Source organism: Argopecten irradians, chromosome 8 (assembly GCF_041381155.1).
Source record: "Argopecten irradians isolate NY chromosome 8, Ai_NY, whole genome shotgun sequence".
Lineage (NCBI taxonomy): Eukaryota > Metazoa > Mollusca > Bivalvia > Pectinida > Pectinidae > Argopecten > Argopecten irradians.
The window spans coordinates 16924854-16952580 of NC_091141.1; the positions used below are offsets into that span (position 1 = coordinate 16924854).

Genomic DNA, 27727 nt, shown 5'->3' on the forward strand with positions numbered 1-27727 from the left:
ATGAATATCCATACACGGTACTGTTATTTTTGTACATGTATGACGTAACGCGCGATGTTGGTGACACATTGCGTAACATATAAATGGTCGTCGTTTTGACGGTGCTTTTCTGACGCGATTTATTTTGCTTGTTACGAGCATTTTCATTGGCTTAACAATTTACTTTATCAGCCCATAAAGGAAAAAATGGCGTCGCCGTTTGTAACGTCGCTTCTGATTGGCTGAAATGACGGCGTAATAATTTCATAGACAAAAGAGTCCCAAAATGAATTTTAAAGTGTTGAATAGATTATCTTTAGTAAATTGAATTATAAGGATTAATTTGAATAGATTTTTTATGTTATGGAGATATAACACAAAAAATCTGAGTGTACTCTCATCATAAACCGCTCGCGGTTTATTTAGAGTACACTCAGATTTTTGTGTTATATCTCCATAACATAAAAAATCTATTCAAGTTAATCCTTAATTATAAAGCATGTTTTACCGTTATCCAATATATACATGTACCAGTGATAAAAGAATGATGCACTATATAAATAACGAACATTTACAGGTTAAACTATGCATATAGGGCGTAATTTTAATTTCCTCATGATTATGTTCACTATTTTGTTTGAGGCTTACTGGTACTTACGGAGACGCGATGGCCGAGTGGTTAAGGTGTACCGACATACAATGTACATGTAATATCCTCGCGTCGTCGTCGCGGATTTGACTATAAATGTTAAAGCACTTTTCCTATGGCCGATGTTGATACATATTCTTTCAATTTTAGTACAGATCGATTTCTAATCACGCTTTTTAAATGGCGTGCCTGGAGTTACTGTTATGAATCACAGGGGTCTGAGAATTAGTACAGTGTACAGTGTATTTCAATTTGGACATAACATAGTGCCCATATAATCTTAAGACGTTTTATGGATCTAAATAAATGTCTACATGTAGACTGTACTCGTATGATACACCACGAAGAGAATGAAATTTCCTGATTTCTTTATCTAGACTCCTACACATCTAAAAGTGTGTGTTGACACTCTGGTATGTCTAACTATAACTAAATATCAGATGCCTGTGTTATGCATTGGACGCTAAAATATACTCTTTTTGTTCCCAGTCTTTCTGAATTGTCCCTTTAACACATTTCTATTTTTCATGAATGCCATTTGACACATCATACCGCATCATTGAATCATGTTCATTTATTTTTGCGTATGTTTAGTGCGATTTTAGATCATTTTTAAAAACCAACACTCCGGTAATTGTTACGCGTTACATGCCGTTATCTCAGTGTTTTGGAGAAACTAAACGTGATTAAAATGTTTTTATGATTCGCTTTTCCGCCTTTATTACCCATTAATTCAAAATGCATTAAAAACCGCTTTCAGTGATATATAATACGATGCAGGTATATGAAAATAAAAGAAAACCACAACGCTTTAAGTAAAGGATGAGTGTATTTTGAGACGACGTCACCAATTTCGCGAACTACGTCTATTATATTGACAGTTAGCTGCAATATTGTAGCTCAAAAGACTTTTAAACAGAAAATGGTGTCGTCTTTAGAGCTACAATTGGTGCCTATTACTGCTAATGGAGCAAAGTAATGACTATGCAAACCATTATAAAACGTTTGTTTGCATTTTATCGTACTTGTTTGATATCGCTTACCTACTAGGCAATAAAACTGAACCACATGAAATATCAGATTCTCATCGAGGCATTATTTTTTTACATAATACATATGAAATCTTTATGAAGGGAATTTATACGGCAGGTCCACAAATTGTGAATTTGACGTCGTGTGAGCGGTACTGTAGGTATTAAGAATGGTAGTTATGTTTGTTTTGGACAAAAATAATATGTAAATATTTGTATACGCATAAAATAATTGGAAACCTTCAAAAAAGTATAGAAAACTGTGCCCAAGTGATTTCCGGAGGCAATGCTCCACTACGACACATAGGGACCAATTCGTACCCGGCTGAAAAGTATAATTCATAGGCCGGGTACGTCACCAATATCGCGCGCTACGTCTATTATATTGACAGTATATTCACTGGAATACCTACGATGAGTTGATATCTGTATTTTGAAAATGACGATCGCATATGTAAATCTACCTTTGGGGGAATTAAATACAAACTTGGTTACAATATCTGTATTTGTATTAATGTGGAACTAATAACCGTATTAATTTTGTCTGATTTGACCGTACTTTGGCATATCTAGCTATATAAGTAGTCCTATATGCCCCTGGTAATGTCTCCGCGTAAGACAAATTATCGATCTAATTTGAACACTTTCAGTAATTTCTTGGTTTTTTTTTCCAAATATCCCTTGGATAAGCTATGTAAAAAAGCACACGACTTAATTAACGATACTTTTGTTATACAAGGAATAAATACAAAAGTGCTCTGTTACTTTAACTCTGCACGACACATCATCATTGTCAATTGATCGAAAACACATTTTCTTCTGTATTACGGTCAAAATTGCCCGCTAAACCTACTTATATTATCATATTAGGATTTTCTCCCTCTTTTGCCTAGCACATACATGTGTACGTTATATTGCAGGATGTGGGTGTCTAATAATAAAGGCAGGTTAAACGAACAACGGTTAAAAGTGCAAAGTAGAGGTTAAACATAATTTCAATAGTAAATATTCTATAAATTACACTGATCGTCTCGCGGATTTTCTGGATACATACATATAAAAAATGACCTCGTGACTTTAGCAAGTCTATTAGAGGAAGTGACTAAACTGGAAATCCCCAATTTGTTTTATATCGGAACTCCTCGTATATTTAGTATTTGATATTACTCTACATAGGGAGGTGTTCCGATAGATACTAATAGTGAAAGGAGACAGGTGAGTTTGAGGAATTTTTAGAAAATTATGTCAGCTGTTTACGCAGAACTAAAAATTGTTGTCGTAACAGTTAGTCCAATATACTAAGATATAATTAAATAGACGTAACTCGATCAAAAATCCTGTTTCATGATGAGAGCAGGAAGTGTCTTCTCATATTACATGTACACACAGGTGGTACATTGTAGGCTACATAAATGTAGTTCCTGTGACTCAGAAATAAAAGGTTTGAAATTTCGGCCAATACACATGTCCTTAAATACCACCTGTGCATGTACATAATTGTATGTACACGTGCATTGTATTATATATGTAATGTGATATACATGTACCCACATGGTTTGACGTTCTGCCAATAATATATAAATGTACATGTGTTTTTATTGACACGGCATATAATGATGTGGTATTCAAAAATTATTGCCAAACTCCTGGGATGTAACAGAAAGTTAACCAACACTTATATTTAAAGGTACTTACTCTAAGAATAATACTCTTCGTGCATTTTGTTTGTCAACTTAATCAAGCTATATGTATTCCTCAAAAGCGACGATTTTGGCAAACGATTGTTTAATGAAAGGGGTTGATATAAAACGACTGTTTGTTATTGCTGTATTCACAGGTAGATGGAATTAGGTTACTTAAAACCACAGAGATCTGAGAATTAGTTACAGTTTATATCAACATGGGCCCACCAATGTGTCCACAGACCATATTCAGGTGTTTAGGTCTAGATATAGTTTCTTATACTGAGTACATGTACATGTATCTATGTACCAATTTTTTTAACCCAGGCCCTTAAAACGTCCAAAATGGTCTATATAAACTGTAGGCACTCTGGTGGGTCCATATTGATACTAAAGTCTCAGATTCGTGTGTCTCTCAAACATGACATCAAATAATAATTATGTAACATGAAAGAATTGATATTCACGTCACGAGTCATCCTAGTACGGCTATATCAAGGCTTTATTAATGACGTCATTGGGCTATATATAGCCACGTTTTGTGAATGATGAAGTAGGTGACATGTACATGTACAACTTATATTTTGTATTTTCTTTTTCAGAATATCTTTAAGGCATGGCCCAGTGAGTAGTTAACTTTTTTTGTTTCCAATTATACATGTACTTAATATAGCATGAAATAGTCGTGGACATTTCATTTGTTTTCCTTGGTGCACTTACTGCTTCCTCGACATTCCATGGGTTACTGTTACTGTAGTTATATCCACCCGTGGACTATATCATAGTAAAACTGAGGGCTCTGTGTGTGACAACGCATCCAATACTGGTACATTATGGTTGACTTTGTAGCTTTGAAGTTAGACGTCGCTTTCTGTCAAAGGAAGTTTCTGTTGGTCTGTGATTAGTCACTCCCTGTCAGGAGATTAGGTACATTTGATGCCGAATAAAAGCCCCTCCCCTTGAGAAATTTTGCTGTGTTTTCCCAATGTTACGTAAATATTTTCCCAAATAAATAAAAAAAACTCTAACATTTACATGAACAGGGAAAATATACATTCCTGTCGAGTGCCCCGACCAGGAATCGAACCCGGGTCTCCGGCGTGGATATCTACGGCTCTACTGACTGAGCCAAAGAAGCATGCTCCATCAGCTGAGTGACAGAGACTGTATTTAACACTATTTACAAGTCACACCGACCCGCTCCTTTTACACTACTCCCCCTGTTTTTCTTGAGATTTCCTAAATCTCAACCCGAGACTCTTTAACCACCTACCATGGGTTATTTAGTTGGGCGCCAATGTAGAAGAACAGGGAAAATACACATTCCTGTCGAGTGCCCCGACCAGGAATCGAACCCGGGTCTCCGGCGTGGAAATCTACGGCTCTACCGACTGAGCCAAAGAAGCATGCTCCGTCAGCTGAGTGACAGAGACCGTATTTAACACTATTTACAAGTCACACCAAATAAATAAAAAAAACTCTAACATTTACATGACAATTGTATTAAGAAAGCTGGAATGTAGTGTTTTCTCTATTGAAAAGGTTAGGTACAGGCCCCTGAAATTATTCAGTAAGAAAATCAGCGCCTGAAATTCTTTCCGTTTCTCTATAAAATAGTCCAGGAGAGGATACCGGTAACGACAGTGAAAGTAAACTCTGGAATATCGAGGATATGTCAGTGCTGCAAAACTTCATTATCAAATTTTTTTAAATAAATAAATAAAGAGCCCAATTAATTTGTTTTAAATATTATTTGAATCACTGCAGAGGTTACTAATATGTCAACAATCGACATTCTTTGAAAGCTGTAAATCACGAAATATGAATACACACAAATATTTAAGTGTTGTAAAGTTGGGTTTCCTTTTTGAAAATAAAGTTTAAATATAACCAAATACTAAAGTGATGGACTTCTCAATGTTGTTAATTTGGCCTCGTGTATATTTCTTTCTTAGTCTGTAGTCTGTAGATCTAGATGATACTGTGAATATGATTTTCTTTTTTAATATTTTAGATGTAGCGTTTTCTTGTTTTTAAATAATTGGATAAATATGCCTTATACAAAATCATTTATCATTTCAGTATTAACACGTGATTTATAATATATTATACAGGGCACCGTCACCAAATCAAACTAATGAAGAAAAGTGCTTAGAACTGATAGCTGAATGTAAATGTGCTGAAATTTTGAGAGAATTGATAAAATCAAAAGTGCGCTGTTGGTCGTCGTTTTGTTCGGAATTACATAAAAAGTGCACTTCACTTACAAGTGAACAGAGAAGTCTTCTTCAAAAAACGGATCCAAATATCACCAATTTTGACATAGCATTATGCACAAAGATAGTTAGGAACATTAATGGTATAAAACCGGATGATGCAAAATGGAATTCGGACATAGATGACGGTGACCATTCTCTTTTCTCTTCGCTGAAAAAGATATTCAAATTCCGCACAGAAGTGATCCACAGCCCCGATGATAGAAGTTTAAATGCACAAGAACTTCTTGGTCTTGTTTCAACTGCCTTCCGAGATATCCAGAACTCACTGAAGTTTGAATTCAACTTCTATCGAGAGCTAGATTCCATAAGCATGTCATTTACACGAGGTAAGGATAAGAACATAAATATGATATGGCACATCTATTTGTTGTTCCAACGATACAGGACACTGTAACATACTTATTTGTGCTCTATCGCAAAAGGATCTTTAACAGGCAACTTTTGTACTTTAACAGGTAACTTTTGTACTTTAACTTGTAACTTTTATTCTTGAACAGGTAACTTTTGTTCTTTAACTGGTAACTTTTGTTCTTTAACAGGTAACTTTTGTACTTTAACTGGTAACTTTTGTTCTTTAACAGGTAACTTTTGTTCTTTAACTGGTAACTTTTGTTCTTTAACAGGTAACTTTTGTTCTTTAACAGGTAACTTTTGTTCTTTAACAGGTAACTTTTGTACTTTAACAGGTAACTTTTGTTCTTTAACAGGTAACTTTTGTTCGATCCTTTATCTTTTTGAAATAAAAAATTGTTGAAATTGAAGGGAAAAAACGCATAAAAGCAACGAGGAATTCTGGCAATCATCATCATGGTGGCACAGTAGATATATATATAGAGGTTACACAATATTAACTATTTTTTTGAAAAGTTGCAAAAGAAACAAACTTTAGCGAATGTCTTTTGGTAAATTTTGAAAAATAATTGATGAGAGGGAATTACATTCCATACCCTTTACCACACTATTCCTAGGATGTTAGAATCGTTGGTTAAATGGCCGTTATGCAAATCTGCTTACTTTCGTATGCAAAATAGGCGTACTGATATGACCCACATTGTTAAAAAGCTATTTAAAATTCAAAAAATGCATTTTCATGAATATTTCATTTTCATCAAATTTATTTGATGGAAATGGATAGATATTTCAACATGACTTTAGCGCGTCATTTAAAATATCTGTATAAAAACGCAGTTTACACACCAGTTAACAACGATCTGAAATCCAAGATGGCTGCCAGAGTCGCCACCTTGAAATTTCATTTTGATCTTTTTTTTTTATCTCCAAGTTTTACTAGTACGATTTGGCTGAAACTGAAGTGATCCTGACATGGTATTGACAAAGTTTTTTTATTTTGGAGTTAGACACCATGACACCATATCTAATACATTTCCTATACGCCTGTTGTCGGATGACAGTATACCCTTGGACCTCTTGTTTGCCTTCTACTGCTTCCAACACTACAGAGAGAACAATAAGTGGCCAATGTTTCATGATAGTATATGATGTTGTCAGGTCAGCGGTCATTGGAACGGCTCCCATCACAAGTAGATACAGACGCTGTAATGGACACTGGAGACCCCTTTGCCAGTCAGCCACCACAACTAGAGGAAGAGTTAGATGACAACATTGGTAAGATGATGTATCCACTGCCTTTTATGAGAATGATACATTACGGAATATATATAATCATATCCTTTATACAAAAATGTATGTGTTTGTCATCATGCACCGTCTGTCATCGTGCGCCGTCTGCCGTGCCCCGTCCGCCGCGTGTTAACTTTTCATTCAAACGACTTCTTCTCAATAACCAAAAGGCCCAGGGTACTGATATTTGGCCTGTAGCATGCTGGGATGAAGGACTACCAAGTCTGTTCAAATGAATGACCTTGAACTTCATTCAAGGTCACAGGGGTCAAAAAGGCTAAAATCATTAAACGACTTCTTGTGAATAACAAAGAGGCCTAGAGACCTGATATTAGGCCAGTGACGTGCTTAGATGAAGGGCTATCAAGTTTGTTCAAATGAATGACCTTGACCTTCATTTAGGGTCACAGGGATCAAATAGGCTAAAATCCTTTAAACAACTTCCTTTTAATAACTAAGAGACCTAGAGACCTGATATTGGGCCTGCAACAATCTGGGATAAAGGGCTATCAACTTTGTTTAAATGAATGACTTTGATCTTCATTCAAGGTCACAGGGGTCAAATAGGCTAAAATCTTTAAACAACATTTTCTCAAGAACCATATAAGGCCAGCAGTATGCTGGGATGAAGGACTACAAAGTTTGATGAAATAAATGACCTTGACCTTCATTCAAGGTCACAGGGGTCAAATTGGCTAAAATCTTTAAACGACTTTTTCTCAAGAACGGAAAGGCTCAGGGTTTTTCATATTGGGCCAGCAGCATGCTGGGAGGAAGGGCTACTAAGTCTGTTCAAATGAATGACCTTGACCTTCAGTCAAGGTCACTGGGGTCAAATAGGCTTAAATCTTTAAACGACTTCTTCTCAAGAACCGAAAGGCCCAGGATACTCATATTGGGCCTGCAGCATGCTGAGATGAAGGGCTACCAAGTTTGTTCAAATGAATGACCTTGACCTTCAAGGTCACAGGGGTCAAATAGGCTAAAATCTTTTAACAACTTTTTCTCAAGTCTGAAAGGCCCAGGATACTTATATTAGGCCTGCCGCATGCTTTGATGAAGGCCTGCCAAGTTAGTTCAAAATGTAGGTTAAAATCTTTAAAAGACTTCTTGAGAATAACTAGGAGGCCTAGAGACCCGATATTGGGCCTGTGACACGCTTGGATGGAGAGCTACCAAGTTCGTTCAAATGAATGACCTTGACCTTTATCCAAGGTCACAGGGGTCAAATAGGCTATAAGTAAGAGGCTTAGACCTGATATTGGGCCTGTGACATGCTGGGATGAAGGGCTACCATATTTGTTTTTTTTTTTGTTTTTTTTTGTAAATAACTTTGATCTCCATTCACAGAGGTCAAATAGGCTAAAATCTTTAAACGATTATGTTGTATTGTGCCAATAGTCAGATTACCTTTAAAGCCCATGGACCTCTTGTTTTTATTTTATTTTATTTATTTTAGTTTTTTTTTATTGAGGAGGGGTTCAGTTGCTTTATAACCATATTACGAAGTATTTTGTCTTTAAGGCTTTAGGCTGTTTAGAATTCTTTCATTTCTCATTGCTGTAATTTAACTTTATCTGGAAAAACTTGAAGTGTCAAATACTGAGCTGAAAACTTCACACACTACATTTTTGTTTTGAAAAATATGTGATAAAATAGCTATGGTCGGGGGTAAAAACTAGGGTTAGTAGGAGTACCTGAAACATACATATGCTTTTTTTTATTTTCCCAAAACAACACCATTTATCACTGGCCAGGGCTATCAATTAGGATATTTCCGCTACAATCTTGTGATTGAATAATTATGTGTGCATTCCATTCCGTTCACGAAATACGGTATATCCCTGCTTTATATATCTTTTATTTATCATTTACTGTTACATGGTCGGTGACTTTTCCATAGTTCCTCACTTTTGTACGGATAGTGAAATTATTTTCCAACTGCATACAAATTTATATGTACAGTAAAATACGGTTATAACGAACCTCTCAGGACCAACAAAACCAGTTCGTTAAAAACATAGTTTGTTATATAAATATTGCATATATCATTTATGAACTTTGAAGGGGGTAAGCATTACAACGTTATAACCATGAATTCATTGTAATTGTGTTCCTTATAAGTGTGTGTTACTGGCACAGGTAGTTAAATGTTTGGTACTTTTTATCATTATGGTTTTAAAGTATATTGGTATTGTGATTTCTCGTTCGAAATTACCTTAAGTTATATAATACATTGATGACTTCTTCGTTGTTTTTATTATTATTATTATTTTATTACAAACTAATCGATATTTACATTATATAATATTTACATTTTGTATATATCATTGACTTCTTAGGTAAAATCTGTGTTTTCGTGCAAATATCACATACACTGTACATAACAATAATAATAATAAAAAAGCTAACAGAATTTTATAACATATATATATTTAATTTATTTTTCACAAAAAATAATACGAGCAGCAACTTGAAACGTCATGATATACACGTGTATATCGAAAGGTTTCCAATACTTTTAAATAACATGCTTATCAATTTACTAAAAGACGAAAATTAAATATCTTAATTCTCGTCTTTTCGTCTTTTCGCCCCGAAAAGACGAAAATTACAAACCTTAAATTTCGTCTTTTCGTCGTTTCGCCCCGAATAGACGAAAATTAACAAACCTTAATTTTCGTCTTTTCGTCTTTTCGCCCCGAAAATACAAAAATTAACAAACCTTAAATTTCGTCTTTTCGTCTTTTTCGCCCCGAAAAGACGAAAATTAACAAACCTTAATTTTCATCTTTTCGTCTTTTCGTCTTTTCGCCTTTTCGCCCCGAAAAAATACAAATTACAGATATACTTTGTCATCTATCATATACGACGGAGATTATAATGTAATTTCTAATGTACAATTATGATGAAGACCATGTCATGTATGTAGTCAAAATGTCTTTTCAAATAATACACAGTACATTGTACCTACTGATTGACTGTTATAATTAACTGTATTTGAGCAATTTCTTGGTACAAGTCCTTCCTTTAAATTCAAAGTCTTCACGAGTTGTCTTTCATAAATTATTTTGTTAACAAGTTTATCCATGGTTCAAACGCTTTCAAATAATACCCGCCAACAACTTTTTTTTTCAAGTTGTGTAGGGGAGGCAACTCCTGTAAGTGCTTAATTTAGCATCTTAAGTTCATTATGGTCCTTACATATACACAGCAATGTTTTGATAAGCGTAATTGCTAAAGAGGGCGATTAGAACACAAAAAATAAGATATTAATGAATTTTAAAAAATGTATCAATCACGCTAAAGGATTTGCGGAATGATGAATCTGTTAGTGGCACGTGGCATATGCCACGTGTGAGAAATCTACGTAACTGCTGTAAACAAACATGTTGACTTCTGTTTTAAAAGGGGCGAAAAGACGAAAAGACGAAAATTAAGGTTTGTTAAATTTCGTCTTTTCGCAGACGAATTTAAGGTTTGTTAATTTTCGTCTTTTCGGGGCGAAAAGACGAAAAGACGAAAATTAAGGTTTGTTAAATTTCGTCTTTTCGGGGCGAAATTTAAATTTGTTAAATTTCGTCTTTAAAGACGAAAATTAAGGTTTCTTAATTCTCGTCTTTTCGGGACGAAAAAGACGAAAAGACGAAATGGCACAAATCAGCCACCGTACGGATAGCAGTTGAGACTTCTTCTTTTGTGTTGTACACATGTTCATTACATATGTTCATAGAAATATAACTGTTGAAAACAGATATATCTAGATCTAATATCCGATGAAAAGTTACATAATATAAGACCACGATCAAATTTGTGCAATGAAATGAGATGAGAAGGTTTTTGCCGAGTCATCTAGGTTTTCCGTGTCGATACCAAAAAAAACTTGTATTGTAAGACTGTGTATTCTGTTTATCATGCAACCATTTCATTATACATGCAGAAGATGATATTCAAAACTAAAGTAAATTGCATGTTATACATGTATACACGATTCTGCTGAAAGCGAAACAATCAAGAAAAGATGCATTCACTAAACCGAATGAGCGTGTACTCCCTTTTACTACCGTGGGAAATATGTAAGCGAGGTCATTCCGGTGATTGTGACGTCACTGTTTGGCGGGACTGACTGACGTTTCATTCACTACTACTAAAAGTGACGTCACTGGAATGTTCAGGATCAAATCATCAAATTTAGAATTTGAATCAAACGAAAGAAATTAAACATTTATTTACTGACATCGTAATATTTTCCTATCGCAACTGTTACAGGAAAATCTTATGATCTGGTATTGAGTTCTATGCCCGACTAATGTCGATATTAGTGCTGATATGCATTGTTTCTTGATATTGTTCCGCTTTTGTTGTTGACTTTAAATTCGTAAAATGAACTTAACCCTCGAAGGGCGTCAAAACGCTTGTTTTCAACGGGAATAAACACCGTAGTAACAAAGACCTTCCAAGTATGGCAACAGTGAATATTTGCATCGGGGAAACAGGGACACAAAAATTTGATTTTCTCCAAAAGTAAGAAAGTTACACTACATTAATTTTTCTGGAATACTTAAAAAAATCATTCTGATTTCAGAACAGTTGGAATTATGAAGATACCTCTTACAGTATTATTATTATTATTATTATATATAATATAAGGTGATTATTATTATTTTCGGCCAGATCTAGAAATGGAGTACAGCCTTTTGCACCGTTTCACTCTGGAAGAACGTGATCAACTGAAAAGGAAAATACGATTGATTAGGAAATACAAATCAAGATTCTCTCCATATCTCAAGTCTCCACAGAGCGATGCGATTGTGGTGTATCATAGAGATGATGACAAAAACAAAGATGACAGTGTTGCCGCCGAAAAATTCCGAAACACTATTAATGACAGAATCATCCAAGTAGGCAACCGCCGTGTAAAAGTTAAGGTTGTGATGTACGATGACCAACGATTCGAGGGCAGCAAGTTAGGATCACTCAATGAAGCCTATACAAGAAGCACATATGCATTCTTGTTTGTGACTAAAGAGTTCTTGGCTAATGAGTATCTTAAGGTGGTTACAGAGTCATTGCTTATGGATTCTATTGAAAATGAAACGAAGAAATGGAGAGTAATACCTTTCCATACTTCGCCATTAGAACTTAGGAGGTACAAACTACCATTAGGTCCTAATGTGTTGAAGAGTGAAAACACTTATGGGCAGGATGCCGGCTATTGGCGTAGAATGGACAAGCTGCTGGGAGGTAAAATCCACGAACGAGAAGACAGAGAATTGGATCTTTTGGAGGAGGAATATAAGGAAGCCATAAAGATTCAACAAGAAGACGAAAAGCTGGCACACGCAACAATGGCATTGGATGAGGTATGTAACTGTGTTTTTCTACCGTTTATTGTATTATTCTAACATTGTATCCTTTTTCTATTACATAAAATATGGAACTGGTGATATATAAAGAAGGACATAATAGAACCGGACTAACGTGTCGTTTGACTTAGTTGAAGTCGTACTTGACTAAGGCATGAATGTAGTGCTTTAAGTTATGATCTAAAACGTGTGTTCTTGTGTTAATTCTTATGTGTAGACCGGGCCCAAGAGACAATATTACTATGCCCTTTATTTTTTGTCTATGGAAACCACCTGATAAATAAACGTGTTGCTCTGCGGTTATGACACAATCTAAAAACGAAAACTAATTTCTCTTATCTCTGTACCACATAATCGCGTCATTAAAGGCTACATTGTATATTGCTACAATACAACCTTGTGATGTCCCTGTGTCTACAACATTAGGTCCTAGTGTTTTCTCGGTAAAATATCATTTTCAGAAAACAGACTCGTGAACCTGTTTAAAAAGACAAACATTGGTATTAACGAAATAGAAACTCCACGTAAAATTTAACGTATGAAACATTTTATCGCAGTCGCATTTTTCTTAGAACTTATTACCGCAATATTTTCAAAATGGCGGATTATCTTCATTGTAATATGTAATGTCGAGGTATAAGTATTAGAGAAAGAAATCTTCCATAATGTAGTTATAAAGGATATGGATATTCTGACCCCGGGATCGCAAAATGTTTTTAAGTTTTACATTATGTGACCCTCTAGTAGAATATCCCTATACATACATGTATATATCCTTCCTATCTGATGTTATCGCTTTCCTTTATTATGTGTTTATTTTAAACATATTTTTATTGTCGTAAATTATTGACAACAGGGATTGGACACAAGTTTTGCTAACTTAGTAACGTCCTCTCCCGAATACATAATATGAATATATACATAATGGACAGCAATGAAGACAATACATATATATAATATGAATCAAAATTTTCTATTTTAAGAATGAAGGAGAAAAGGGAAAGATGGAGGAGTATAGGAGAGGAGAATAGTTATTTATTAACTTATAATTATTTGTAAACGTGACAATTGTGTTCATAGTTATCTGACTAGCTGGGAAACACCGATCGGTTACTTCATTAAAATCTTGTCCATTATACACATTCCATAGAAACATTGCACTGGAGATCCACTCGAAGCCATTCCTTTCCTTGAAAATCTTTCAACTACACCAGCCAGCAGATACAAGTGATTTATACTGTTGACATATGTATAACATGTAATCTATTAATTAACTAAGATACAGGGTAGATATAGGATAATATATACATAATGGGGTAGGATGCTCATAATGTCAAAACCTGCCAGTACTATCAATATAAATTTGGACTGCCTTTGCAACATATTGCAACATCATTTTCTAAATCTGCATCTCCTCCTAGAAATGTATCTAATGTAATGTCACATGTGTTTATTCATTGTTGTCATCAGACTAGTTATGATTTTTCATTTACCTTGTACATATTTGACTAAGAATGTGCAAATACAAATAATAAGTCTATTAGCTTTTTATATTCATTTCTTTCTTTGTAGCTGAATTTGAAAGTTATGCAGTCGCCCAGATATCCTTGTGGTGAGTACCAGTAATTTATTATTGTATGTTTGAGAAAAATCATAAATGGTCTTAGTTTGTAATTTTGAATTAACAGTGTTTCATTTTCCCATCCTCCCGACTTAAAATGTTTCCATTTTAGTTTAAGCGTATCGTATATGACGATTTTGTTGTGTTTCCTTGTAGTGTTGTGAACATATGGGTGCCTCTAAATCGAAAGCGAAAGTACTTCTGTTAACATTTCGTAACTTACCCTATAAGGAAAATCATCATTGTGGAATTAACGAAATAGGCTTCTAATTAGGTTGAAATCTTCATTTTCTGTTGGAACAATGTGTTTATAATACAACTTGTGCATTTTTATTACCATTAATACGTTTTTGAATTTATTTTAAATGAAGATTGTTTCAGAAATTATCTTACATGTTAAATGATATAACGTTTGTCATATCTGAGCAATGAAACAATGAAAACTCTTTTGGAATAAACATGCAATATCACGTTGGCTTGAATAGAATAAGAAAGAAAGATTTTGATTCTGCTGGAAATTATTGACATTATTTTGACATTACCACATGTATGTTAAGGATAAACACCTCTGAGGTTTCAGTCTCATTGAAATTTCTTTTCAACCTAAATCAAGATAGTTTTGAGATTTTCATATAAAACTTATCAATATCTATAACAAGTTGCTGAATGTAATTTTTTGTAAAAAAAAACCAACAAAACAAATGTGACTTCCATTGTTTGTAGAATTTTTATTCATAGATTCAAAGAAAATACCCATTTTTCGGCCATTTTGAATTGTTTTTCTTTGTGTTGAGTAAAGCCAAATTCTCTCTATTTCCACTTCAACCAGATTTACTTTAAACTTCACTGCGATCAGGTTTATTAGCTGGCTATGCTCATTTTTGCTGCAAATCTTTACTATTATGCACTAGACAAAGTAACAAAGATTCAAATGAGGCAAACATGTAAACTAGCTATAGGATCCCCATCTATTTGCGTGGTTACTTTAAGAAAGAGCAACATCTTCTGCATTGATTTGAAAATAAATTTTAAAAAGTTTAATATTAGAACTCTTTCTATAAGGTTAGAGCTGGCAAAATCGACTAAATTGTACTGGTCATTTTGTAATTGAAACGTGAGGGGTAGTGGTAACATATGTTGCTATTCTGAGGGGAAAATAAGAGTCTTTTAAAGATGCTCCACCTCTGACAAATAGTATTTTTTCTCTTATCAAAAACAGGAGCAGACGAATTAGTATTTTTCTTCAGTTACAAAAGTTACGTACTTTACACCATTACCACCATCGATAAGTTTGAGCTTCTTACTTTAATTCAAGATGAAAATATCAAAAATAATTAATTGCGTCCCGAAAAAAATCGATGACGCTATGTCCTATATGGAACGAAGTACTTATTGCTCATACACCAAGAGCAAAATAAATTATTTTATATGATTTTTTTTGTGTTAATTAGACATATATATACATGAATAAAAACACCAATTATTGTTAAAATGATGGGTATCGTTTATACTCTGTAGGCGGTGGAGCATCTTTTACAATACATGTAACTGCTATATTTTTAAAGAGGACAAGTGTACAATAAACTCATAAATTCATACATATCAAACAACCCATTAGGAAAATATAGCTTTAAGATATCGTGTCATTTGTATTTGACTAAAACGACAAAATTATCATAAAATCCAAGATTTTGTCAAATACGTATCTTAGAGAGGTAATAACTCAAAAACAAGTACACGGACATATGGTTTTTGCCCATTTCTGCTATGGCAGCAACTCCCATTTTCAAAAATCTAGATAAGAAATAAAGTTTAGTGTGTAGGAAAATGTACTTCTCGGAGGTGTACATCATTAAGACGTTGTTCCAACATATAGTTATGACGATCATCATTCACATCTACATTATACTTGATAATGTGGATTTTTAGGAAAACAAGGGTCCATATATCATACTTGATAATGTGGATTTCTAGGAAAACAAGGGTCCATATATCATACTTGATAATGTGGATTTCTAGGAAAACAAGGGTCCATATATCATACTTGATAATGTGGATTTCTAGGAAAACGAGGGTCCATATATCATACTTGATAATGTGGATTTCTAGGAAAACAAGGGTCCATATATCATACTTGATAATGTGGATTTCTAGGAAAACAAGGTCCATGATCTACCTTTTGATTTGCCTACATTAAAAGTACGATATACGTTACCAGATTTAGTGTGGGACAGTCATGATTTATATGAGCTTGGAGGGGAAGGGCCCCAAATGGTGAATATTGCTTTGTTTTAAATGTCTACTCTTTCTTAACCCTTGAGTGGATTACAACCAGATTTGGTATGAGATATCATTGGGTGAATTAAGGCAATCATATTTTATATCAATGAGGGAGTCCTACCCTGGGACGTAGAGGGTGTGGATTCAAATTGGAAACCTCTTGTTTTTCATGACAGAAGAAATTTCGATACTGGTTTCATAGCATCTCTTGGAAAATAAACAAAATACATTTATTTTATTGTTTAAGAATGAAGCATTACCAAATAACGCCATCATCAGTTTCTAACTATATGCTGTTGTCCCCATCATTACATCACAATCGATACCAGTGTCACAATTCTCTAATTGCATATACAGAGTTTGTCTGCCTTTGCGGGTAGATATTGATTGTGACGTCATAGGTTTCCGAACGTAACGTCATACTTCTCGGAGAAAACGACATGATACCTACGCAAAAGGGAGCTGACTCTGTTATATGAAAAGGCGGGATATCTCCTGACATGAACTAAATGGACAATAATAGGACAATATGAATTATAAGAGAAATTAATAATCCTATTATATCGTTGATTCAAGTACAGTTTTGCTGAAGTGTGATCGTATTAGCAAGCGTAAATATACTTGTATATTGTCACATGATGTACAATCATTTATCACTTCAGATGGAGCCGAGTCCCATCAAGCCTCGCAGACATCAACTGTATACGATCGTACAGCAAATGATAAGGATTCATGGTGTGTATTTAGCCTCATCATTATTTTCATTGACGCTGTAACAACCTCGCTTTGTCCCTGCGTTTTCTTTTATCTTTATTTGAATAGTCTGTAAGTGTAAACAAGTTAGTCCGTAGCATCACAGTTTAAGTCCAAACCACAGGGACCTGGCACGAAATTTGTTCACCAACAGTATACATATATATAACAAGGGCGCAGCCCTTCGAAGGGCACGAAGTTCGAAGCTCTTCTAAGGTAACGCATACATGAAAATATAAGAAAAAACACTATCTTCAAAATTCAATCCTACACACTGACAGCTTCAGTTTGCGGCCACCATTTTTTTATCCACTGTAAAAAATCCCATCATCGTGAATGTGATGCTTGAAGTAAGCTGATTATAATATGAATTTAAGGCAAAGTCTCAGAAGAGCGCAGCTACATGTAAAAGATTATAACATCATAACTTTATTAGGGCTTTTCACCATTTTGGTGAAAAGACCTATTGTTTTTGTTCTGTTTTTTATTATTATTATTATTATTAGGGCTTTTCACCATGTGGTGAAAAGACCTATTGTTTTTGTTCTGTTTTTTATTATTATCATTATTATTCTTCTACACTTTTTTTTGTGTCCAAAAGATCTTTAAAATGGTATGAGGTATGCCAATGGCCTTATTGTTATATTGTATGGCATGAGTTGAAGGGGTGACCGCAACATTTTTAAGTAGGTCAAAAATCCAAGATGGCCGCCATGACGTCATACCTAAAAAGTTTAAAACAGCCATACCTCAAAAACCGTTTAAGATACAGCAAATATTTTTGATGTTTTATGTAGATCGTATAAAAGACTAATTTTTATTCAGTTACAGCAATTAGGTCAAAGGTCAAACAAAAAAGTTCGCTATGAGGTCAAAGTTCACAAATTTTTATTTTTTTGATTTTGCGAAATTTCTTTTCACATATCGATGCAGAATGTCATTCTGATGAATTTGGTGTCTTTTATTTTTCGGTAGCACTTCCGGTTAATGCTGTATGCCATTTGGAACATTCCTTTGATCTTTGCTAAATTCCCGCCAAAATGTTTAACATTATATATTGTCGAACTGAATGACTAATATAGTCTGCAATTGCTATAGAAAAGACCCCTCTAATGTTCTCTAACGTTTGATATGATTTTCATCTTCATCAAAAAAACAAAATGGCCGCTATGACGTCATATCTTAAAATTTAAAAATGCTTATAACTCACTAACAGTTCTTTTCACAGATTTTATCCAATAATATTTTTTGCAAATAATCTTAAGCGTAAACTTTTTCTCTCTACATGTTATTACAAAAAATGGCAACTTCCGGTTTTCGGTAAGGGTCAAATGTTAAAGTTCCAGTTTTTAACAATAAACTTGAAAACTTTTCTCCTCAAGTTCTGTAAAGGTCTAGGATCTTCATATTTCATATATAAGATGTCCAGAGGATGGGCTATAAAGTCAGATACTAGGAATGACCTTGACCCATATTCAAGTTCACAGGGGTCAAATGCACATATCATAAATAAATTGTTTAAATGGTCATAACTAACTTATCGTTGGTTTTACAGCTTTCATGCAATTATGTAATTTGAAGATTATTTACAGGACGGTATTGTAAACTAAATATAGTGAAAAGCCCGCCAAATTGTCTATGACAATTTCTAGTTATTATTATTCTTCTTCTACACTTATTTTGTGTCCAAAAGATCTTCAAAATGGTAAGAGGTATGCCAATGGCTTTATTGTTATATTGTATGGCATGAGTTGAAGAGGTGACCGCAACATTTTTAAGTAGGTCAAAAATCCAAGATGGCCGCCATGACGTCATACCTAAAAAGTTTAAAACAGCCATAACTCAAAAACCCTTTAAGATACAACAAATATTTTTGATGTTTTATGTAGATCATATAATAGACTAACTTTTATTCAATCACAGCAATTAGGTCAAAGGTCAAATAAAAAAGCTCGCTATGGGGTCAAAGTTCACGAATTTTTATTTTTTTGATTTTGCGAAATTTCTTTTTACATATCGATGCAGAATGTCATTCTGATGAATTTGGTATCTTTTATTTTTCGGTAGCACTTCCGGTTAATGCTGTATGCCATTTTGAACATTCCTTTGATCTTTGCGAAATTCCCGCCAAAATGTTTAACATTATATATTGTCGAACTGAATGACTAATATAGTCTACAATTGCTAGAGAAAAGACCCCTCTAATGTTCTCTAACGTTTGATATGATTTTCATCTTCATCAAAAAAACAAAATGGCCGCTATGACGTCATATCTTAAAATTTAAAAATGCTTATAACTCACTAACAGTTCTTTTCACAGAGTTCATCCAATAATATTTTTGCAGCTAATCTTAAGCGTAAACTTTTTCTCTCTACATGTTATTACAAAAAATGGCAACTTCCGGTTTTCGGTAAGGGTCAAATGTTAAAGGTCCTGTTTTAAACAATAAACATGAAAACTTTTCTACTGAAGTTCTGTAAGGTCTAGGATCATCATATTTCATACATAAGATGTTCAGGGGATGGGCTATAAAGTCATCTGATGATGGTGGGCTAAAAATGTCAACTTCCGGTTTGAAGTACGGGTCAAATTTCAAGCCGTAGTCTCCATTTTATTTCATATTTCTTCTTGAGACAGAGATTAATCTGCGCAAAGAAAGATAACTCCCCCTAAAAAACCTATGTAACAGTATATTTCTTTATAAGTGATTAACCTTGTTCATATGTTGGTAAGCAAGTCGTGAAGTTAATCACTAATTCAAAGTGGGAATTTGGAAATATGAATTGGATTAAGATGAGAGTTCTCTTCGGCTGATCAAACTTCATGCAGATCTTCACTAAAACACTTTTATTCAGGGCTGAAAGTCAAGGTCATTTATTGGTTACAACTTCAAAACCCATGAACTAAATATAGTGAAAAGCCCGCCAAATTGTCTATGACAATTTCTAGTATTGTCTATATTTTTCTACGAGATTAACAATAAAATATTTCACTGACATGAACATACTATCGATAGTTAGAAAGAATTCAAAATAATCCAAATGGAATAGCTCAATATATACTTCAATCTTGTTTTTATCAGATGCTATCAAAAATACGCGCGAATCTGTGCCGTCATCTTTGGCGTCAGTTTTTGTGACGTCACTGCTGACGGTGCCGTGCGCTTGAGAACATATACAGTATATATTGGACCAGTACATTTTTTGCGATGTATATGTCTAAATTAAAACTACTTACTGTAATTTTAAAGTGTTTACTGATAACACATTTAGTCTAGTACAGAAATTTCAAATCTCGTCGTTGCTGATAACGAGAATTAAAACATGGCTGCCTACATGGAGGCGCGAGACTTTTCCCGCGGGACACAATTTCAAAGTCCAAGGGGTACTGGAATGTATTGGAATCTATATGTTCACACATGTGTTATGGTTAGTGGAGCTTCGCTCTACGCGGCCTTCGGCCGCGCAGAGAGCTGCGCTCTTATAATCAAGCGATTCAAACGCTTTTAAGTTCCGACGAACGTAATTTTAATCCGGCAGAAGCTCAGTGCTGTTGCTCTTTATTTGCAAGCGTTCAAGTGATAGACTATCGTCCAATATACTCACTTGACCAAAAAGGGCATATCTGTTACGGAAAAAAAAGTTTCTTCTCTTATGTAGGTTTCCTTCTCAAATGGGGAGTTTGGGACAAAGATAGAGTGTGAACATATGAATAAAAAATAAACAGAAAATTCGGTTCTATTATTTTAATAAATTGAACTTTTAAACATTGTATAATTAATGCTTACTGAAACATCTTGCGGCGCCCTTTAAGGCCTGGCCCTATTTTTTTTAAACCGTGATTATTTTTTAATAAACGGGCTCAATACACCAGTGACGCATATCTTACCTTAAAGAGATTTAATTTATCTTTCCAATGAGTGCTTGATGAACAAAATTGGCAGAGTATTGACCAAGTTATGGCCTGATGAATCGGGAAATTTACGAAAAATATGCTAGGTGGACATTTCCCTGTCCGCTTGAAATGTCGTCTCGCCTCTAATAGGTACCTCTAAAACTAAGCCGAAATCACAAAATCTACGATTGTGGCGGTAAACAGTACCCATAACTGTGTTCATCCAAAATCTTCATTGGAAGTGTTATATCCCGTACTTGTAGAAACTCCATTTAAACATCATGGTGCTTACTTATTTTAACCATCACCGCCATGTTCATTTTTTCTCGGAATGCTTCTCGATGTTACATAACGTGACTGCATTATGCAAATTATGTAGTGTTGCGCTTGTTTCTTTTTCCAGTGATAGTAGCCCCTGTAGTGTCCATGATGGTATTTGTTTGGAATTTCCAATTTCTCTGATTATCTTATTTTAATGATAACATAAAGGATACAGACAAGTATTGACAATAAAAAAACCTCGCTAGTTCAAGAGGAAGAAAGAAATGGATTACATGCTGTTTATCATTTATTTGTTTTGTTCATGTATATTGAAATACGCAAAGTATATCATAGTAAGACCAATTAATAAGCATTTATCAATGATTATTTAATGTATGTTAAAATGACCTTTTGAGAACATCTTTTTTAATTTATGTTATTTGAAATGTTTGCCTTGCAGATATTCTAGACTAAATACTCCCTTGCAACTATACATATTCATCGACAGCCCAGCCAGCATGGTATCACAGGGAAGAGAAAGTAGATTGTCTTGGAAACTATACACATTATATTACATTTTATGTATCATATAATGTATGTGAATACTCGGAGCAACAAACTAAAATGCCTTATGTATGATTTTCACTACAATAAGAGAACTCTCGATTTGCTACATCTACAAACTCATTCGAAAGTGATTTCCCTATTATCACATTGACTTGGAATATATAATCTTAGCGGCAGCATTGATGAAATAATAGAGGATGATGATCAAGTCATAAATGAAATAACTGTTTACCGCGCTAAAATGGAAGGCCTTTAGTTGGAAAACAAAATTGTTTGCCTATGTTGTATGTTGAGACGAAAGCTTCATAGAACATAACAAACTAATCAAATCTGGTCAAAATCGTGTCTTGATTTTTACTTCGTAAAACTCTCTTTATAACAGTACCATAGTATATGTTACAAAGTCGTCGTATATTACCAGGCAAACATTTATTTCAAATACTGATTTTTGTTTATTTTAGTATTAGAACATGATAAAGATCTCATTCCACATTTACAAATAGATCTCGTTGATACATATTAAAACTAATAATCAAGTTATTTATTGCATATGCTATTGTGATCTGTCAAACCTACAAGGTCTGTTGTCAGAAGTTAAACAATGGACTGATTAGTGCGAGATATCGGAGCGTGTGATTTGTACAGAAATTACGTTATATTTCACAATATCATATACTATATGTAAATTGGTTGTTGGTTTTTCGGTAGATAGCTTTTTAACAATTATGTGCCATAATTTTCATAGTGATGAATCGTTATATTTCACAATATCATATACTATATGTAAATTGGTTGTTGGTTAATCGGTAGATAGCTTTATGTGCCATAATTTTCATAGTGATGAATCGTACGTTATTCACCATCAAAAGTTATATTTTGAAAATTGCAATACATCCAATGCATAGGTATTGATTATACACTGGCATATACGTGTAAGAACTCAAAATTAATTTTGGCAGTATGTCCAAATTCATTAAAATGTCTACAGGTTGAAATGAGTACATATGATCATACCATGAAACCAAGTTGTGGTTTACAATTTCATTTGACATTTTACAATGTTGTTACTTAAGTGTAAAGTGACTTTTGCAAATATGTTTTCATCTAAAGATTGAGAGGACAAAAATGTCTGGGCAGCAAATATACTTTGTCCGGAATCCTCCTGTAGTTCAGTGGTGACTACAATATATGCACAAAGAATGAACGTCCATTAAAATATTACTAATGGTAAACAAATATTAAAAATATGAAAATTAAATGTTGTTTATTGAATGAATCGCTTCCTGCATGAGGACAGTTATGTAATTTCCTATGGATTTTTAATGAAATTTGATTTTGAACCTACCTTGACGCTACACTTTTTGAAGAAAACTGTGAAAATGTTCTAACGTGTGCTTGATTCCAGATTTTTATTTTAACATTCCATAAATAGATGCCTTCAGTATTAATTTCATGATCTGTTTAATTGTAAGCAGTACATGAAATAGAAAGCTTTGAAGCATGCCCGGTTCAGCCCTGTGTTTCACCAGGTTCGAGTACCCAAAATGGAACACCTCCTTAATATGGTTTCATTAAAAATGTCTGGATAATATAAAAAATGTTAGAATTCATTTAAGGAAAGTTTAAACATTGTTTACTTTATATAAGGCTTTTATCTGTATAAAAATATCCCATTAAGCAATTGGTTTTTTTTTCTTGTTTAAAATATATATTATTTAAATGGTTGTCCCACAGCCTCGTTTCCCAGATTTGATCACAATTTCATTATTTCCATGTTTAAATAGAGATACTAAGCAATAGGAAACAAAGTGACGTCTCAAAATTACCACAGTTACTATTCAGTACCTAATTTTTGGAAAGAAGAGTTATTGTTAGATTAGATGATAAACTGAGAATTCTGTATCACATATTTCATAAGTGTTCCAAATTGGGTAGCGTCACGTTAAATCACAACTGCAAATATTCGTGTTGTAGCTAATGATATCAAACAATTTTATTGGTGCCTTTGATTATTTGCACAGCTTGGTTACCAAACCCTGTGGTTTTATGTAGATTTCCAAAGAAAAATGTCAGTATTTTCGCTTAGTTATGCCACATATGTCATAGAAAGGTGAACTACTTTGATAGTAATCGTATTTTATCATTGACATCATGTTGGAGACACCAGTTATTTTAAAAGATTTTAAGTGTGTTTAAAAACATTTTGTCAGTGTATTTGTTACTTTTCACATTGTTGATATACAGTTATTTTATATTCTTGAGAAAATATTTTCATTTGACGACATAAAATATTCTTTTGATACCGTTTTGTATGAAAAGGAACCTTGCCATACATTTCTAGAGAACATCTTTAATTTGACCATATTGTAAGACACCTTGGACCTTTTGAATTGATGAAAGGTATTTATACAAGATTTGGTTTTAATAAAATTGGTTCGTGACCATATTGCCATATCATATATGGGAAATATCAATTAATTAATTGGATTGATAATTCCAAAAATATTGGTTGATAGGTCTCTTTTCATAACGAATACTTGGTCCATATACAGATTGCTTTTGTACCAATAGCTATTTTTTTGTATAAATTTTATTGGGCAAATTAGTAATGTATAATTCAAGTTTCATCAACTTTCTTATCTATAGAAAGTAAATGTAAGTTCGTTACCCACTGAAATACTTCCTCTGAACCATTTTAATGTACACATATTTCTGTGGAATATTGATAAGCTGGAATATGATCTGAAAATTCTTTTAACAAGCGAAAACTTTACACAATGTTATAAGTCTATCAAATACACTTGTATACAGTGTTTGTGAATTTGTAGATTTTACTTGCCTTGTGATATTTCATGAAATACCCTGTATACTTATTCGAATGCAGTACTACCTTCATACATCGAACGTTATTACTCTCCGCTGATGTCCGATTGGTATATAAATAGAACGACTCGGACACCCAATTGGGAGCTTGCATGTAAATACTGACAGAGACATAGCCTTCCAAATATAGTGGTTAAAAACGCCTGCCTGTTTGTGAGACAAAAAAATGTGAATGTCACCATTTCATCTTAATATATTGCCACGCGGCATGTTTTGTCTTATAATGAACTATTATATTACTATCTCGGTTAGAGAGGGGCAATCGATAGGTCAGCATGTGATTTTACATTTGTACGCTGTGGACAATGCCAGCACGTAGAAGATTATAAATGTTTAGCTGTTGGTTATCTCATTTTCTATCTGCTTACTATATATAAATCTGCTTATATTTGATTTTGTTTAATAATTTACACAGCTATCTCTATATCAGAAATCTTAACGTTCTCATTTTGAAAACATATGCCTTTCTATTTTTCAGACGTTAACGATCAATAAGAAGTTGATCAATATAAATCCGTGGCCATGACTGTTAATTATAACGGCAAACACTCCTTTGGAAGCAAAACTTTAAAGTTTTTTTACAGCGATAACATCAGAAAATCTATATGGATGACGATTTTAGATAACGTTATAACAACAAACAAATACTAGGATATCTGTATAGTTTATGTTAAAGATGCTCCACCGCCGACGGACCATAAATGATACTCATCATTTGAACAGCAATTGTTGTTTAATCGTGTATATGCATGTCTAATTAACACAGAAATAATATAAAATAATTTATTTTTGTTTTGGTGCATGCGCAGTCATTCTATATAGAACATAGTGCCACGGAATTTTTTCGGGATGCAATTGATTATTTCTAATATTTTTATTTTGAAGTAAAATTAGAAGCTCTAAACTTTCCAATGGTAGTAATGGTGTAAAGTAAGTAACTTTTGTAACTGAAGAAAAATACCAAATCGTCTGCTACTGTTTTGATAGTGAAGAAAAAATACAATTTGGCAGCGGTGGAACATCTTTAACAATGAAGATTCTTTTCGTTGCCTTGACGACTAATGCAGCGATTGTCAATTGACGTGCGATAAAACGACGGCCGGAAACATAAGGCGGCCGTTTAAATAATAACTTGTGACTACAAAAATATCAAATTTGTTTTATATTCACATTTTGAAAATTAAAAACCGTTTCAGCTTAAGCAATGCCCAGAAAATACGCGAAAGGAAACAAATATTACACATGTGATGTGGTTATTTTTACAATTATACAAGTGTGATATTTACCAGCCATATTGTTTTAAAATGAAATGATATGCTTTTTAAATCTTGAATGTTGCCTGTTAACTTTGCTATATTGTAGTTATGTAGTTTTAATAATTTTCTCTAATTTCGTCAGATGATATCAGCCAGTTACATGGCTATGCTATTAACCATACATCTTGTAATAATGTGGAGAAGTCAAATAAATGATATCAGCAACTCACAGTCTCCATTCTATTTCCTTATTATTATTATGTATAGCAAACATAACTGCAACCACATGACTCATTGGACGTGACAGAAATTACACAACACTGTTGCAAGAATATAGAATCATAAGAGAAAATATACAACTGTTCGTCTCGTACGAACTTGAAGCCTTATATTATTAAAGATACTGAATATGAAGATTTCATAAGGTTGTTTCGTATCTCAGAATGGAAGTATTGCACCTTCATATATTAAAATGTTATTAATTGGATTGATATATGACTATTTCCGGAATATATATGATGCATCTGAAGGATATGCTGTACGGCTGCTACACATAATGAATCGCCCAGACATAGTACTAATCAGACCACAGCTCGTCGCTGTGGGACATGATAACAATACATTTGTATTCATCCATTACGCACCGTAATGTATTGTGATGTTGTCGGTAACATATGGATTAATTATATTGTACTGTGCAATGTAACGCAAAGAATTTATGAAGATGATTCATCTTCTAAGATTAAAAAAGAAGTTAATGTCAGGATTAGGGATATGGTGTTTACTGAAAACTGGTGATGTATTTTATTTAATTCTTATTCTTCTCTTTACAAAATAAACATTCAGAACAAAGCATACTTTTACTTCAGTCCCTGTAAATAAGAATGCACCGTTTGTTTGCCATGGAGACAAAATCTCGACGACACGCATCCTCGATATTCCAGGGGCTCCGATCACTTACGATATCTACACCCCTGGACTATATCATAGTAAAACTGGAGGCAACAGAACAGAACAGGTAATTTAGTCATTTGATGTACATCAAAAGAGCCGTATAACGGTACACTGTGGTTGACTGTGTTGCTTTGATGTTAGGCGTCGCTCTCTCTGTAGTCTTCAAAGGGAATCTTTGCTGCCCTGTGATTGGTCAAATGTTTTCCGCTGAGCTGCCTTCAATTTCACTATGAGATAGTCCAGGGGTGTAGATATCGTAAGTGATCGGAACCCCTGGAGTATCGAGGATGGACGACACGTCAATCTTCACTGTGGTCCAATAGAGAAAGTCGCACGATATACTCATTTTTCACTGATGGGTAATAGTTTCTGTATTTAAAGATGATATCCCGAAATTACGCTGAAGTTGAGTCAATAAAAGGACAATTGAGAAGATACAAAGACAATTCATTTTTAACCATCTTACATATTTTTTTCGTTTGTTTGTTTTTTGTAAGTTATTATGTACAAATATTTCATTCATCACGATCACAAACACATCATGCCACAATCAAAAACTTCAGATTCTTGAATACGAAAAGAGGGAATCACATCAACAACGTCAACAAAAATTAAAGTCTCCTAATCACA

General features: G+C 33.8%; 1 protein-coding gene across 1 annotated transcript; it reads left to right on the plus strand.

The window, feature by feature from the left end:
• Nucleotides 1–2816: 2816 nt before the first annotated feature.
• LOC138329520 (uncharacterized) lies at nt 2817–26374 on the plus strand. The gene is made up of 8 exons (XM_069276562.1): nt 2817–2874; nt 3944–3965; nt 5456–5946; nt 7130–7246; nt 11936–12624; nt 14200–14239; nt 17191–17263; nt 21898–26374. Coding segments are annotated over exons 2-8 (1419 nt in total). The 5' UTR covers nt 2817–2874; nt 3944–3957; the 3' UTR covers nt 21899–26374.
• Nucleotides 26375–27727: the final 1353 nt, after the last annotated feature.

Excerpts from the sequence above, each read along its gene's own strand:
- LOC138329520 (XM_069276562.1), top strand. Across the intron at positions 7,247-11,935 it reads AGAGTTAGATGACAACATTG|ATCTAGAAATGGAGTACAGC; the intron begins GTAAGATGATGT and ends ATTTTCGGCCAG. Across the intron at positions 14,240-17,190 it reads GTCGCCCAGATATCCTTGTG|ATGGAGCCGAGTCCCATCAA; the intron begins GTGAGTACCAGT and ends TTATCACTTCAG.